Source organism: Nannospalax galili, unplaced genomic scaffold (assembly GCF_000622305.1).
Source record: "Nannospalax galili isolate Female #2095 unplaced genomic scaffold, S.galili_v1.0 scaffold199, whole genome shotgun sequence".
NCBI lineage: Eukaryota > Metazoa > Chordata > Mammalia > Rodentia > Spalacidae > Nannospalax > Nannospalax galili.
This window is the reverse complement of record NW_008343559.1, coordinates 262,003-279,821: the sequence shown is the minus strand read 5'-3', so window position 1 is coordinate 279,821 and position 17,819 is coordinate 262,003. Positions and strand designations below refer to the sequence as shown.

Here is a 17,819-nt window from a genome sequence, read left to right as displayed (position 1 = left end):
ACAGCCCTCCCATCCCATCCCCTACCAGGTTTCATTTACTTTGTCCCATATTTTAAGGCCTATCGAGCCCAGTTTGTGTTCTCCAGTGTCCTTCAGTGTGTGTCTATCCACTAGAGTCTGGTTAACCCAACTAGTGTCACACCCTTAGAGAAATCCAACTCACCCTCTCCCAGTAGTTCCAAAGTGTTAGGATTATAGGCATGTGCCACTATACCCAGTGAGAGTTTAAATTTCTTTTTTTAATAGAAACTTCTTAAACATAAAAGTGAATATAATATTGAACCTCTGTCTCTCTACCTATATCTAGGTTCAGTTCTCAAATTTGTAATAGGTTGGATTTGCATTTCTGCCCTTCATGTAATGCTTTGCTGCTGCATATATTTCCTCTGGAAAACTCACACTTTACTTGTACAAGGTGAAAAGAGCAAATAATATGTTAGAATCTTTATGAAAATAGTTAGACTTGTGGATGCTTTGGTTCCCCCCTTTAAGAACTCTGACAGAAAGGGAGAAATACTTTATCTCTACCACTAGGATGGGTGTTTGAATTTTAATCTCCATTAGAAATTCCTATATTAACTCTAACAATAGCTTTCTTTTTCATTCTGTATTTGCTGTCCTTAGAAACTGACGGTTCATGTTTTTTCAAGTTCATCTATAAAATACATTTCTTTGTTAGTCTTAAAATTTATCTAGTTTTTCTAAATGTATTCCTAGTGAAGGGAGGAGTTGTAATGACTTCTAATCATCATACCAACCTAAAAGTATGCTACAAATTCAGAAATGTGTGTCTAGCATCATACTCTGTATATTGTAATAAGCATTTTAGGAAGTTAGGCTATTAAGGATACAGTAGAAATATAAGAGCACTTTACTGAACTAGGGCTCACTGGGGCTAAAGAGATGACTCAGCAGTTAAGAGCACTGGTTGGTCCTGACAGTTCAGTTCCCAGCACCCACATGACAGCTAAGGACCATCTATAATGCCAAGTCCCAGGGTATCTAATGCCCACCTTTTGACCTCTGTGGGCATTGCACAACATGGGTGCACTTATGTCCAAGCAGGCAAAACTCTCATATACATTAAGTTAAAAAAATTAAAACTAGGGGCTGGAGAGATGGCTCAGCAGTTAAGACCACTGACTGCTCTTGCAGAGGACCCGGGTTCGATTCCCAGCACCCACATGGCAGCTACAATGTCTTTAACAGCAATTAAGAGCACTGACTGCTCTTGCAGAGGACCTGGGTTCCATTCCCAGCACCCACATGACGGCTATGAACCATCCTTAACTCCAGCTCCAGGGTAATCTAAAGCCCTCTTCTGACCTCCGCAGCATTGCACGACATGGGTGCACTCACAAATGTGCAGGCAATACACTTGTACACATAAAATAAAAAGAAAAAAATTTAAAACTAGAGTTCACTAATTTTCTTTACTTTTTTTTTTTTTAAAAGGCAGGATCTCACTATGTAGCCCTGGCTGGCCTGGAACTGACTGTAGACTAGGCTGGCCTGGAACTCAACATAGAACAGCCTATCTCTGCCTCCTAAGTGTTGGGATTAAAGGTGTGCACTGCCTCTCCCAGCTTGGGGCTCACTATTTTACTGTAAGCTTTGCTCATGTGTTTCAGAGCAAACTAGACATGCATATCTGAAATAGAAAAATGTGAATAGAACCTAGAAAAGATTATTATGTTTAGATATTAACCATTTGGATGTGTTGAAGTACTTAGGTTAAATTATAGACTGAATGCATTGCATTATGGTATGCACTATGAAATTTTTGCCTTTTTAAGATTGTTGTTGAACATTTGTCAGTGCTGGATTTTCATTTAACTTTGTTTTACTTTTATAGGAATACGCTCTTTCTGGTTGGAATTTGAATAACATGCCTGTCCTGGAGCAATCTGTTCTTGCGCATATTAATGTGGACATTTCTGGTATGAAGGTGCCATGGCTGTATGTGGGGATGTGTTTTTCTTCTTTTTGCTGGCACATTGAAGATCACTGGAGTTATTCCATTAACTACTTGCACTGGTATGTTCAGTCTTGTTATCACATATGTTATTTAGTGACTTTGTTGTTAGGGATCAAATCCAGGGACCTCATAAATACTGAATACTTGTTCAACCACTGAGCTACACTGTCTGCCTCAGTTTTTGTGGTTGTCATTTATTTATTGGAGACAGGGTCTCAGGTAGCCCAGGCTGATCTTAAACTCGCTCTGTCACTGAAGATGGCTTTGAGCTCCTGTTTCTCTTGCTTACACAGTGCTGGGATTATAGGCATATGCTACCACACTTGGCCTGATCTTTTATTTTTAAGATGTAATAATGTTAGGTGATATATTAGGGAGAACTGACTTGAGAAGTATTAACTACAGCCAGGTGTGGCTCAAAAAGACCAAAAAAAAAAAAAAGTAAAGTATTATCATCTACACAAAAGCAAGATAATATATTGGGGAGAGGAGAAGAGTTGTCTTGAGACATCTTCGCTTTGAAAGTATGCAATTACCAATACCATTTACAATAGAGTAAAATGATGCCTTATGTAGTATATGGGAAAATAATTTTTTTTTGGCGGGGGACAGGGTCTTCCTGTAGCCCCAGCGGACCTGGAACTCACTACATAGACCAGGCTGGCCTGGACTCACAGAAATCCTACTGCTTCTGCCTCCTCTAAGTGCTGGGATTAAAGGCATGCACCACTATGTCCAGCTAAATAATAATGATTTTTAATTTGTGTATTAGAGACTGAAGGGCCTCATTCATGTTAGGCAAGCAACTTGGGGAGGAAAGGGTTTATTTTATCTTATAACTTCCAGGTCACAGTCCATAGAAGAAAGGGCAGAAACTTGAGGCAGGAACTGAAGCAGAGATGATGTAGGAATACTTCTCACTGGCTTGCTTCTCCCTAACTTGCTCAGCTACCTTTCCTCTATAACCCAGGCCCAGCTGCCCAGGGGTAGCACAATTCACAGTGAACTCGGCCTCCCACATCAATCAGCTATCAAGAAAATGCCCTATAGACATGTCCACTGGCCATTCTGATGGAGGAAATGCCTCATTTGAGGTTTCCTCGTCTCAGGTTTATCAAGTTGACAGCCAAGATTAGCCATCACGTAAGCATTGATGTTATGAGCTACATTCCCAGCCCAATATTGAATATCTTGACATGCAAAACAGGGTATTTAAACTTTATGTAACTGAAAAATCTGATTTAGTATTTGAAAATTGAAATGCCATGTTTTTTAGTAATATTTTCTCTAAAAATGCCCAATATCACGGCTGGAGAGATGGCTCAGTGGTTAAGAGCACTGACTACTCTTGCAGAGGACCCAGGTTCGATTCCCAGCACCCATATGGCAGCTACGAACCGTCCTTAACTCCAGTTCCAGGGGAATCCGAAGCCCTCTTCTGACCTCCGTAGCATTGCACGACATGGGTGCACTCACATACATGCAGGCAATACACTCATAACACATAAAATAAAAATAATAAATAAAATATTTTTTTAAAATGCCCAATATCTATGTGCAGAGATTACATTTTTTTGTATCTTAGAGTTTTTAATTCATTTAGCCAGTTCATTGTCTAGCATTGATACCTTAACTGTATGCTTTTTTTGTCTTCATTTCAAAGATTAGTTAAGAATAAATAAAATTGTGGGGCATGGTAGTGCACATCTTTAATCCCAGCACTTGGGAGGCAGAGGCAGGATCTCTGTGAGTTCAAGGCCAGCCTGGTCTACATAGCAAGTTCCAGGTCACCTGGGGCTATAGGGAGAACTTGTCTCAAAAAGACCAAAAAACAAAAAAGAATAAACAGAATTGTAAATTCACTGCCTTAATTGCACTAGCCACATTTCAAGTAAGGAACCATTGTACTTACCAGCACAAACAGAATATACATATACACACATATATGTATATATTTGACATTTCTGGTTTTATTTTATTGTATATGTGTGTGGGCCTGAGTATGTATGTATATATTTGTGTGTGTGTGTGTAAATATATATAAATATATAAATGCACCACATATATGCAAGTGCCTGTAGAAGCCAGAAGAGAACATTGGATGCCCATGGAATTGGAGTTAACAGGCAATTGTGAGCTGCCAGGTATTAGTGCTGAGAACCCAACCTGGGTCTTCTGGAAGAGTAGCAATTACTTTTAACCAATGAGCCATGTCTCTAGCTCCAAATATTTTTATCCTCACAATAAATTCTATAGGGAGCAGCTCCCATCTAAAGTCTTATGAATGTATGAGAATCAGGAAGTACAACTATTTCACAAATAACTTGACTAATTCCATTTTCTAGAAGTATAACTACTTAGTATTCTAAATGAACTCTAGTCTACTTCAATGTAATTGACTAATGATGCTAAGTTTTTGGTCTTTATAGAAAACTATATTTAAAGCTTCAACAGTTTGTAGTATTAGCTTATTTCCATGGATAGGAAAATTGAACGTTATTTATAAGTATTCTGGAGATCTTTAACTATTCACTTTGATCATTATGACAATAACTGGAGTGACTCATGTTCTCTGAATCGAGGCTCTGTGTCCATATCCTTTAGAACAGTACTTTTGATGTAATATGCTTTCTGTTCAAAAAGGTATCATTACTGACTCCCTGCTTGTGTACTTTGAGTTACTTGACAGCAAGTATCTATCCATATATTCTTGCCTTACTTCCTGTTATTAACAATAGCACAGGTTTGAGATGGTTGCCAGAATTTTGGCCAGCAGTAAGACATTGTTAATTATAATTGAGTGGGTTTGAATGAGAGACTCTGGTGTCATGATACTATGTTCTACCTAGCTAAACAGTTATTTCTTTTGCTAGGGGTGAGCCAAAGACATGGTATGGTGTGCCATCTCATGCTGCGGAACAGCTGGAGGAGGTGATGAGGGAGTTGGCCCCTGAGTTATTTGAATCCCAGCCTGATCTCCTGCATCAGTTAGTCACCATCATGAACCCAAATGTGCTAATGGAGCATGGTGTGCCTGTGAGTGTTTTTGCGTTTTCCTTTAGCATTTTCAATTTTCCTGACATTCGAAGAGATAGAATCACATGTACTTGTTTTTTAATTATAAAGGTCATGCTGTATAATCAAATTAGAATTTATACCTTAAATGGAACTTTAATAAGAAGGGATGCTTGAAAGTATGAATCATAATTATAGCTACTTACATGAATAGCTGTTTTTCAGTAAACCACTAATTATTATTTTTTTAATTAAAAAAAAAATTTTTTATTTTTTGGTCTTTTTGAGACAGGGTCTCCCTGTAGCCCCAACTGACCTGGAACTCGTTATGTAGACCAGGCTGGCCTTGAACTCACAGAGATCCGCCTGCCTCTGCCTCCCAAGTGCTGGGATTAAAGGCGTTAGAGCCACCATGCCCGGCTTTTTTTTTTATTTTAAAGTTACATTTACTTACCTATTGTGTGTGTGTGTGTGTGTGTGTGTGTGTGTGTGTGTGCGTGCGCGCGCGCATGTGCATGCATGTGCGTGCATGCGCACATGCCATGGTGCACATGTAGAGGTCAGAGAACAACTGCAGGAATCAATTCTCTCCACCATGTAGGTCCTGGGGATTAAACCCAGGTCCTCAGGCTTGACAGTTAGAGCTTTTACCCATGGAAACTCTTTGAAATGGCAGGTGTCCTAGTTTCATTTTTGTTGCTGTGATAAAACATTCTGACCAAAAGCAACTTAGGGAGGAAAGGGTCTAGATTAGATTACAATTCCAGATCACATTTCATCATCGAGGGAAGTCAGGACAGGACTTGAAGGCACCGTATAAACCAGGAATGCTGATTAGTTTTGTCAACTTGATACAAACTAGAGATATCTGGGAAGAAGGAACCTTAATTGAGGAATTTCTTTGATTGGTTTGGCCCATGGCCATGTCTGAGAGGCATTTTCTTAATTGGTAATTGATGCCCATCCCATTGTGGGTGGTGTCATCCCTGGGTAGGTGGCACTGGGCATTATGAGGGTAAGTGAGCAAGCCAGAGTAAGTAAGCCAGTAAGCAGTGTTCCTCCATGGTCTCTACTTCAGTTCCCACCTTCTGCACAGCCACAACTTCATCTCTGATCAAGGAACTCTCAGCTAAGGGAAGTACAGAAGAAACCATGGAGGATGCTGGTTGCTGGCTGAAATAGGTTTATGCTTAGCTAGCTTTTCCATAGAGTCCAGAACCACCTCATCAGGGAATGCTTTGGGTCATAGAAGGGGGTGGCTGAGTTCTCCTACCTTAATTAAGAAGACCGTCCCCCATAGGCCAGTTTAATCTAGGCAATTCTTCAATAGATGCTCTCCTTTCAGATGACTGTATTGTGCCAAGTTGACAGTTAACTAGGACAGCAGCTCTAATAACTAAGTCTTTAATTTTTTAAGAAAAATTTATCCTAGCAGATGGAGATTGTGAGTTTGAGGCCAGCCTTGTCTACTTATGAGTTCCAGGCCAGTCAGGACTATACAGTGAGACCCTGTCTCAAAAAGAGAGAGAAGGAGTGCACACATGTGTGTGTGCATACGTGTTGGGAGTAAAATGTATCTGTGGATATGTATGCCACAACATGCATGTGTGGAGGTCAGAGGACAATTGTGTGTACTCTGTTCTCTCCTTCCACCTTTATGTGGTTCTGGGGATCAGACTCTGGTCACCAGTTCCAGAACCAGTTTGCCAATCCTAATAACTAATTCCTAATGTCAGTTTTTTTTGATATTTATTATTTTTATGTGTCTGAGTATATTGCCTACATGTATGAAAGTGCACCCATGTCTGGCCTGAGGAGGTCAGAAGAGGGCATTGAATTCTCAGGGATCTGGAGTAATGGAGGTTGTTAACTGCCATGTGGGTACTGGGAATGGAACCTGGTTCCTCTGCAAGAGCAGTCAGTGCTCTTAACTGCTGATCAATTCTCCAGCCCTCCTGAAGATTTCAGTTTTTAGTATAGATAAAGATAATTATATGAAAACACACTATGGGATACCTTTGCTGCTTTCAGCTTTGGGTTTTTTCTGTTGTAGTTTTTGTTTTGTAGTTTTTGTTTGAAACATGATATGTGTAGCCCAAGCTGACCTTGAACTTGATGTATAGAAGAGTCTTAAACTGATCCTCTTGCCTCTACCTTCCTAGTGCTAGAGTTATAGACATAATGTATACTATGTCTGACTTCCAGATTAGCTTTTTTTTGTTTTGGTTTTTTTTGGGGGGGCGGGGTCTTTTTGAAACTGGGTCTCCCCGTATCCTCAAGCTGGCTTAGAGCTCACTATGTAGATCTGCCTGCCTCTGCCTTCTGAGTGCTGGGATTAAGACATGCACCACCACGCACGCCCAGCTTCAGATTCGTTTTAAATATGTTTCTCAAGTTGAAACTACTAGAACCTGATAAGTTATGTTTAATAATATGGCTACATGTAATTAGGCATTCATTATAGCTTCTGTTTTTTTCTGTTTGTTTTATGACGTGCTGAGAATGGAACTCAATGTGTTCTGCATATTATACAATTGCTTTGCTATTGAGCTGCGGTCCCTTAGCCCTTTGTTTTTAAATTTTCGCTTGTAGTTCAGATTTGGCATAGAGCTTGTGATCCTCTTGCTTCTTCCTATGTTCTGGGTTTACAAGTGTATGCCACCATACCCACTGAATATAACTTTAATGAAAAGTTAAATAAAATAACATAAGCACTGTCACTTTTGTCTTCAAAGAATGAATTTATGCTCAAATCTGTGGCTTTATGACTCAAGGCATTATTTCAAAACAAAATAATGTTTGGGAAAATTGATTTGAGGGGCTATTTCATGACGAGCTGATCAATTTAGTTTCTAAAACATCATGCAAAGATTATAGGAAATTTGATCCTTTACCTCTATTTACAACACAGGAACAAAAACCAATTTTCTTAATTGTAAACCAACATTTATTTTTAAGATAGTGTCTCAGGTAACTGAGACTGTGGGGCTAGTCTTGATCTGATCCTCTGCTTCTACCTCTCTAGTGCTGGAATTGCAGGCATGCCTCATAAATTGCAAAAGTTTATCAACTTACACTGGGTATGGTGGGGGCTGCCTTTGATCCCAGTACCTGGGAGGCAGAGGCAGGAGGATCTCTGTGAGTTCAAGGCCAGCCTGGTTTACATAGTGAGTTCCAGGCCAGCAGGGGCCACAGGGAGACCTTGTCTCAAAAAAGACCAAAAAAAAAAAAAAAAAAAAAAATCAGCTTAGGAAACTAATAGTTGAGAATTTCATTTGGCTCCTAATTCTTGTCTTAAGTTATAATATATTATTAGTGAGTATTTTAAGAAAATAGAATTCTAAAGCTGGGCGTGGTGGCGCACACCTTTAATCCCAGCACTAGGGAGGCAGAGGCAGGCGGATCTCTGAGTTCGAGGCCAGCCTGGTCTCCTTTGTGAATCCAGGACAGCTGGGGCTACAGGGAGACCCTGTCTCAAAAATACCAAAAAAAAGAAAATAGAATTCTATTTCTTAAATTCTAGCCATTTCTTAAATCCTAATCTGATATTTATAAGGTAATGCTTTATTGTTTTTGAAATTGACTGATTAAAAAAAAATGTTTTGTTTTTTTTTTTCTTTGTATCCCTTTTTGAAATTTGCATTAGGTATACAGAACTAATCAGTGTGCTGGAGAGTTCGTTGTGACATTTCCTCGTGCTTATCACTCTGGATTTAACCAGGGCTACAACTTCGCTGAAGCTGTGAACTTCTGTACTGCTGACTGGGTCTGTTCTATAGCACGTGACTGTTGTACGTCTACTAACACCCCTATAAAATGCAATATGGTAGCCATATTTGCTTAGCTGGGTGCTGGGTAGGGCCTGTGAATATTTCAGGCTATATTGTAATTCAGATTTTGCATTACATTGTTTGCTCATTATTTTCCCTATTATGCTTGAAATTAATTGGGTAGTTATTTTCCGAGTTTTTCCTGAAGGAATGTTTCCTCTAGTCTTCACTTTGAGCATTTTTGGATCTTAAAATTTATAAATGATAATGCAGTGGTTTCTATATCAAAAGGCCATTAGTTAATGGCTTCATCATATTGATGGGGAGAAAGGTTTCATTCCTTAAACACACTGACTTTATTTTCCTTTTTAAACTCCCCCCCCGCCCAGTGTATTTTGTTTTTATTTTTTATTTTTCTCAACATTTTCAGGGAATCTTTTAGTAACATTGGCTCTTAGGTTTTATTTTTAAAAAAATATTTTATTATTATTTTTATTTTATGTGTATGCATATATTGCCTGCATATAGGTAAGTGCACCCGTGTCGTGCAATGCTCGAGAAGGACAGAAAAGGCTGTCAGATCCCCTGGAACTGGAGTTATGGACAGTTGTTAGCTGCCATGTGGGTGCTGGGATTCAAACCCAGGTCTTCTGCAAGAACAGCCAGTGTTCTTAACCACTGAGCCATCTCTCCAGCCCTGGCTCTTACATTTTCTATGGCTAACTTAATTTGTTTTACTTCATGATTATTCAAACAGAGAAAATATGATATATTCAAGAGTATTTTGGTTAGGGGATGGAGTTTTGCTGTGGTGTTAGGCTGTCTTTGAACTTCTAGGCTCAAGAGATCCTCTTGTTGGGCTCCTGAGTAGCTGGGACGAAAGGTCACACTGTGCATATCCTGTAGGCAGTCTTGTTTTTATCCAGCATTTAAAACTTCTTTATTAGGCTGTGGAAAGGTTATAATTTAGCTTAGACAAGACTGAGTTAGGATTTGCCTTGAACCTCAGCTCTGCTTTTAAAAACAGCCTATTTCGGTGCTAGAGAGATGGTTCAGTGGTTAAGAGCACAGGTTGCTGTTACAGAGGACCTGCGTTCATTTTCCAGCACCCACATGGTGGCTAACAGCCATCCGTAACTCCAGTTCCAAGGGAATCCAACTTCCTCTTCTGACTTCTTGGACAGTGCATGACATGGGTGCACTTACATGCAGGCAATACACTCATACACATAAAGTAAAAATAAGTAAATAAAATATTTTTAAAAATAAAAAATAGCCTATATTAACTATGAATTACATGGTACTGGCTGAATAGGTATAGGACAGGATACAAGATGTTTTAGTTAAGAATTGAAGATGGTTTCTGCCTTTAACATGCTCACTAATAACTTTATTTTTTTGAGACATGGTCTCATTATGTAGTGCTAACTGGTCTGGAATTCACTATGTAGGTCTGGTTGATCTTGAACTTACAGAGATCCACTTGCTTCTACCTCTCAGTGCTTCCCAGCATGCACCACCATGCCTGGCTAATATTGATGCATGATTTTTTTTTTTTTTTTTTTAAGGTGTGTTGAGTTTCTTGCATGCACCATGTGTATGCAATGCTTGTGGAAGCCACAAGAGGGTGCTGGATGCCCTGGCATTGGAGTTAAGGATGCATGTATGCTGCCATGTGGTTACTGAGATCTGAACCCAGGTCCTCTGCAAGAGCAGCCAGTGCTCTTTAACTGCAAATTCACCCCTACAGCCCCTCTTGAAGAGCTCTTAATTTTACTGGGCCTAAATTGTTTTAAAATTTTTTGTGGCAGAGGACAACTTGCAGGAGTTGATACCATGTGAGTCCTGGAGACTGAACTCAGGTCATGAGTCTTGGTGGCAGATACCTTTACCCACTGAGACGTTATCTCTGCCCAAGGGCCTAAGTTTTTCCTTTTTCCTTTTTTTAAAAAAATTATTTATTACTTTTATTTTATGTGTATTCGTGTATTGCCTGCGTGTAGGTACTTAAGTGCACCTGTGTTGTGCAATGCCCGCGGAGGTCAGAAGAGGCTGTCGGATCCCCTGGGACTGGAGTTACAGACAGTTGTTAGCTGCCATGCGGGTGCTGGGATTTGAACCCAGGTCTTCTGCAAGAACAACCAGTATTCCTAACTGCTGAGTCATCTCTCCAACCCCAAAGTTTTTCCTTTTTTGTGTGCTTTTACTATTTACTTTATGTGTATGTGTGCCTAAGTGTATGTGGTCAGTGTGTGTGCAGGTGTCCAAGTGGTTGTGAGCTGCCTAATATATGTGCTGGGAACTGAACCCTGGTCCTCTATAAGAGCAGCAAGTGCTGTTGAAACTGTTGAGCTATCTCTCCAGCCTTAGGCCTAAGATTTTTTAAAAAAATATTTATTATTTTTATTTTTATTTGTATGAGTGCATTGCCTGCATGTATGTGAGTGCACCCATGTCGTGTAATGCAGCAGATATCAGAAGAGGGCGTTGGATTCCCCTAGAACTGGAGTTAAGAATAGTTTGTAGCTGCCGTGTGTGTGCTGGAAATCGAACCTGGGTCCTCTGCAAGAGCAGTCAGTGCTCTTAACTGCTGAGCCATCTCTCTGTCTTCTCAGCTGCCTTTTGTATAAAAGCCCAGGCCCACCTGTCTAGGGATGGAACAGTCCACAGTGAGCTGGAACTTCCCATATAAACTAGCAATTTAAAAAAATGTCTCCTCATAGACACTGTCACAAGCCAGTCTGATAGAGGAAATTCTTCAAGTGAAATTCTTCCCTGTTCCTAGGTGACTAGTTTGTTTCAAGTTGACAAAAACAAACCAGCACAAATAAGAAAAAGTTATATGTTAATAAACAGCATGATTGTTCACCATAGGTCACAATATGATTTGTAAGTAAACATTATTTGTTTATTGAATATGAAAATATAGCTTGATTCAGAGATAATCTGATACACTCTAAACCTCTGATTCCTGCCTGCCATTCTCAAAGTGGAAGTGAATTTTAAAATGTTCTTAAAGGGTTATTTTATTTTTCTCCTTTTTTATTACAGTTTTCAAATCCAAGCTAACCTTAGCCATTATAATTTTTCCACTGAACATAGGAAAGATGAAATTGGAGAGAGAGAGAGAGAGAGAGAGAGTAGTTTGTATCATAATTTTGTTTTCAGACTGGCTATAGACATTTTTGGAATTCATGTTAGAGAAAATATGTATTTGTGTTGGTTTTTGTTGGTGCTAAGGCTCTAACCCAGGGCCATGTACTTGCGAAGGGCATGTTATACTACTGAACTACATCTCCAACTGTACAGTATGCCTTTTGTGAAAAGTGGTTATTTATTTATTTCAGTTAGAGAGAGGAAAGTGTGTTAAGTAGTCATTTCATTTCATGTTTTTGAATTCTCATTCTGCTGCCAGGTTGGTTATTAAAAGAATTCTAGAGGCTAAAATCCCTATAAAAATGATTTAAGTCACACAATGTAAATTGCTTTAATAATATCACTCCCCTATCTTTTTTCCTTTTCTTTTTTTCTTTTTTTTTTAAAAAAGACAGGGTCTCCCTTTAGCCCCAGCTGACATGGAACTTGCTGTGTAGACCAGGCTGGCCTCAATCTCACTCTCATATGGTATTTATGTTTTGTTTCTGTAACAGACATAGCTCATAAGTATACGTTCATCAACTTAATTAATTTCATTTTTTATTTGATTTTTAATATACATAATTTACGTGTGAATTGCTCTGGGATTTTTTGGGGTGGTCTTTTGGAAACAGGGTCTCCCTGTACCCCCAGCTTGCCTAGAACTCACTGTGTAGACCAGGCTAGCCTTAAACTCACAGAGATTTGCCTGCTTCTGCCTCCCAAGTGCTGGGATTAAAGGCGTGCACCGCAACACCCAGCTTCTTCTGTAGAATCTTAAATGTTCAACACTTCACACAACATTTATTGGCCTGAACTTTACAATGTTTTAACAATATTTATCTTTTTTATTTAAGGGTAGCACTTTGTTAGACTGTTTTAAAAGTTTGTTGCCTCATATAACAAGGCACTCCAGCTTTTTAGTGTTTTGATACAGCGTCTTATGTACTCCAGGCTGGCCTTGAACTTACATGTAGCCAAGGATAGCCTTGAACTCCTGATCTTTTTGTCTTTACTTCCCAAATTACAGGTTTGCGCCAGTTTGCTCTGCTCTACAGCTCCTTGATAAACACAATGAGTAGAAAATCCACAGCTTAGGCTGCAAACTTTAGCATCTTAGTTTATGGGCACCTGAAGAGTAAATAGGGGTTCTGTGCTGGAATATGTCATAAGCAAGTAATTTAATTTGGAAATCTTTTGTTCAGTTGCCCATTGGACGTCAGTGTGTAAATCATTATCGGAGACTGAGACGCCATTGTGTCTTTTCACATGAGGAGCTCATTTTCAAGATGGCAGCAGATCCAGAATGCTTAGATGTGGGGCTAGCTGCCATGGTTTGCAAAGAATTGACCCTCATGACTGAAGAAGAAACACGATTAAGGGAGTCTGTTGTACAGATGGTGAGTTTGCTGATCACATTTCTTATATTTCATGCTGCTTATATAATGAGAAAAAAATTAAATTTATAGAAAACCATTTTTATCTTTGATCTTTTTTAGAAGTTGAACATAAAAATGACCTAATTCTAAGGTTTTATATTTTTCTATTTGCTATTTTTGTTTCTCAAATTGAAAAAGTTTTATGAAATATGCCATCTCTAGACTTCTTAAACAGCAATCTTGTATGGTAGAATTTTTTAGATATATTATCTTTTAAAATCTACATATAGGGCTGGAGAGATGGCTCAGTGGTTAGGAACGCTTGCTGCTCTTTCAGAGGACCTGAGTTCAGTATCCAGCACCCATATTGAGTGGTTTACAACCTCCAGTAACTCCAACTCCAGAGGATCCAACACTTTTCTGGCCTCTGAAGCCACTGCATGCACACAGAGAAGCACACACATAAAATTTTTAAAAATCTTTAAAATACGTAGTATTCTCTCCTCTCCTTTCTCCTTTTTTTGAGGGGGAGGGGGCATTGTAGGGGAGGACAGGACCTTACTCTGTAGCCCAGACTGGCCATGAACCTGTCAGAGTCCTCTTGTTTGAACTTCTCAAGTACAGGCATTGCAGGTGTGAGCCACCTGGATTTAGTATTATTTTGCATTTTTATTTACTTATTTGTATTATGTATCTGTGTGGGATTATAAGCACTCACAGACCATGGTGCTAGTGGAGATCAGGAGAGAAGTCTTGGTTCTTTCCTGCTACCTTATGGCAAGTGCCTCGAATGCTTGAACCATAGCATTAATTACTTTAAGAAAATTCAGGGGCTGGAAGATGCCTTGGAGGTTAAGAGCACTTGCTGTTCTTCCAGAGGTCCTGGATTGGCCTCCCAGCACCCACGTGGCAGTTCTGTTGTCCTCTTTCAGCCTTTGTGGGCACAAATCACTTTAAAAAAAAATTTCAATCCTCTTTTTTTCCTACAAGCATTGTTTTGCATAAGAATTGTGTGGTCCTAGGGTATTAGATCAGATTACTCTGTCTTCCCCTTCATCGCTTCAAACACCAGTTGTTTTCAGGGTTCAGCTATTGGCTTTCTTTCTGTTCCCTTTGTGCTACTTCTGTAGCTAGAATTTTAATTCTCTTTAATCTACTGTTTCAGTTGAGACTTGATCTAGTGATATAAATTATATTCCAGGGTGTCGTGATGTCAGAAGAAGAAGTGTTTGAGCTTGTTCCTGATGATGAGCGACAGTGTTCAGCATGTAGAACCACATGTTTTCTCTCTGCTCTCACATGCTCCTGTAATCCGGAGCGACTTGTGTGTCTCTACCATCCAACTGATTTGTGCTCCTGCCCCATGCAGAACAAATGTCTTAGGTATCTAAAAGTTTTGTGTAAAATTTGTATTGCCTTTTAAGAAATCAAATCTTAATATTCTTAATTTTCTTTCCTGTCCCTAAATAAGTAACTAGTTCTTATCTATTTCCTGCATGAGAACCAGTCCTTTAAAAGTTGTCCCTAAATAGCCTAGCTGTAATTAGCTTTTGTTTAACTTAAAAATTTTTTCTTTATTTTTATTTTAATGTGTATGAGTGTTTAGCCTGCATATGTGTAAGTACACCATGTATGTGCAAACCTAGAGAGGCCAGAAGAGGGTGTTGAATTCCCTGGAACTGGAGTTATGGATAGTTTTTAGCCACGTAGGTGCTAGAAACCAAACCCGAGTCCTCTGCAAGAGCAACCAGTACTCTTAACTGTTGAGCCATTTCTGCAGCCCCTGTAATAAGTTTCTTGGCAAGTTAATGTTACGTGTTCCTGGTCTGTCTTTGCATTGAAACTGTGAACCTCTTTGGTTTTTCTCTTAATTTATTTGCAAGTTGTTATATTTTGGAATTTTTACTTTATTTTTAAATTTTTGTAGATACCGGTACCCACTAGAAGACCTCCCATCTCTTCTTCATGGTGTAAAAGTGAGGGCACAGTCCTATGACACCTGGGTCAGTCGTGTTACAGAAGCATTATCAGCTAACTTCAACCATAAGAAAGGTTAAATTTCCTCTTTTTTATGTAAAATTGTTGCCATTTTAACAAAAGCCTTGTTTTATGTTTTTGTCCTCCAGTAACAAAAGAAAGTCATCTTACAATGACTTAGTTAAATGTATATCTAGTATTTTCCCATTCAAGTACTAACCAGACTTGATCCAGCTTAGCTTCTGAAATCAGATTAGGCACAGTCAAGTTGGTATGGTTGTAGACAATACCTAATTTTCTCTTTGAGACTGGTTTTCTGTTTGAGAATCATTTTTAAGACTTAGGTCTCCTGTTGACTGAAATATCCTTTGTAGTCCTGTCATGGCCTTTCCTGTCCTGGTGTCCCAAGTGCCAAGATTACAGATGTGTGCCCCCAAACCTATTGCGAATCCTTAGAATCCCAATTTGTGGGCCATTTCTCCAGCCCCTGTAATTAGTTTCTTGGCAAGTTAATGTTACATGTTCCTGGTCTGTCTCTGCATTGAAACTGTGAACCTCTTTGGTTTTTCTCTTAATTTATTTGCAAGTTGTTATATAGCCCCAGCTGTAGCCCCAGCTGGCCTGAATTTGATATGTAGACCACCAGGCTGGCCTTGAACTCACAGAGATTCACCAAGGCGTGTACCACCATGCCCAGCTCCTAAAATCCCCTTTTAAATGAAAAGGCTGACATAAAATGGGACAGCTAAGTTGTAGTAGGTATGTATTTTTGGAGAAACATATGTTGGACCAATAATGAGAACTTTTGGGTTTGTGTGTGTGTGTGTGTGTGTGTGTGTTGGGTTTTGGGAGTGTGTGTGCGTGTGTTTTGGGTGTGTGCGTGTGTTTTGGGTATGTGTGTGTGTGAGTGTGTTTGAATGAAGTCAGTTGTTTAGAATAAGCACTTGACCAGAGGCTTTCGCTACATTGGAGATTTTCACAGCTGCAATATAGTTCTACTAGTATGTTATTGATTTTGAGTGAGGTTTATGAAGATTTAAAATGGCTTTTTGTGTCTATTATCTATTTATCTTTACAGATTTGATTGAACTGAGAGTAATGCTAGAAGATGCTGAGGATAGGAAATACCCAGAGAATGAGCTCTTTCGAAAGCTCAGGGATGCTGTAAGAGAAGCTGAGACCTGTGGTTCTGTGGCACAGCTGCTTCTGAGCAAAAAGCAAAAACACAGGTAAACTTAGGAATGAGTTTAGTTCTCCACTGGGATCCTAGTCTTTCTGAGTAAAAGGCAAAGTTTTAACTGGCCTATGAGGCCTTGTGTTATTTCCCCCTCTGCGGCCATGTTTCTTCCATTCCTGGTAAGTTCTCATCTTTCTTTCCCCACCCCATTTTCTCCATGTTCATAAATTGTGAAACGCCTTTTTTTAAATTTTACTAAAATACTGTTTTTATTATTTTTATTTTATGTGTATGAGTGTATTGCCCACGTGTAGGTAGGCATACCTTGTGCATGCAGTGCCTACAGAGGCCAGAAGAGGCATGGAGTTACAGATAGTTGCTAGCTCCATGTGGGTGCTTGGGATTGAACCCGGGTCTGGAAAAGCAGTCAATACTTTTAACTGCTAAGCCATTTCTCCAGCCCCATGAAAAGCCTTTAAATTGAAGCTAGCTGTAAACTGTGTCGGGAAGACAGCAAATGAACCTGTTGGTTTCAATGCTAGAAATTACACTGGAATTTTTTATTTTATACTAAAAAACTGAAGGAACCTAAAAGAGAACAGTAGGAGACAGACAGGTGTTACTAAGGGAGAAATGGATAAAATTGGGGTATTTAAATGGGAGCGGGGAGGGAGGGTTATACAAGGAACTTTGGGGATAAAGAGAAAGGAGATTGAGAGGTGGGACCATAGGAGACTATTATCAAGGGAAAAGTGGAGAAAAAGGGGACACTTTAAATGGGGAAAGTCAGGGTAAAAGGGTTAGATGGTGAGAGAGAGGAGAGATAAATAATGCCTAACTAGTATAAAAAACTTAAGGAAATATTAGTCCAACAACCTAATGACAAATTACACATACAGCATCCCTACATGAGTCTGTGAGCATAGCTGAAGGCTATATAACAAGAAACAGTGCCAGACAGGACAAACCTTCCTTTGAGTCATTGGCCAGGGTGGTCCAAGAGACTCCCCAAAATTACACAGGCTACTGCCAAGGCCCTTGATTGCTTCCCAGAACTTGAAGGTAAGATACAACTGCTGAAGACAGAACATACTCACACACAGGATTTAGAGCAATGAAGCTAGAACAGACCTGGACGTCACTTTCTCTGAAGGCTAGCTCTCATAGCTTTGAAAAGCACCTTACAAGGGCTAAGGGAGCTCATGTATCAGTCATCCAACACCAGCTTCAAGACCAAAAAACCACATCAGTGACCTGCACAGCATATGACATTGGTGCAGTAGTGGCACTTTTATCTTGGGGGCAATCAACAGCTACCTACTTGGACTAATAGATTTTATTTTATTTTACTTATTTATTTTTTATTATATGTATTTTTTATTTTTTAA

The 17,819-nt window shown here is 39.4% G+C and overlaps 1 protein-coding gene across 2 annotated transcripts in view; it reads left to right on the top strand.

Moving 5' to 3' along the window:
* The window catches only part of Kdm5a (lysine demethylase 5A), a 107,910-nt gene that overhangs the window by 38,524 nt on the left and 51,567 nt on the right, over positions 1-17,819 (top strand). For both annotated transcript variants that reach the window (XM_008839714.3, XM_029566773.1), the window contains exons 11-17: positions 1,856-2,037; positions 4,852-5,014; positions 8,640-8,759; positions 13,104-13,298; positions 14,479-14,660; positions 15,205-15,329; positions 16,333-16,483. In XM_008839714.3, coding sequence (XP_008837936.1) covers positions 1,856-2,037; positions 4,852-5,014; positions 8,640-8,759; positions 13,104-13,298; positions 14,479-14,660; positions 15,205-15,329; positions 16,333-16,483 — 1,118 coding nt within the window. The remainder of the gene's footprint in view (positions 1-1,855; positions 2,038-4,851; positions 5,015-8,639; positions 8,760-13,103; positions 13,299-14,478; positions 14,661-15,204; positions 15,330-16,332; positions 16,484-17,819) is intronic.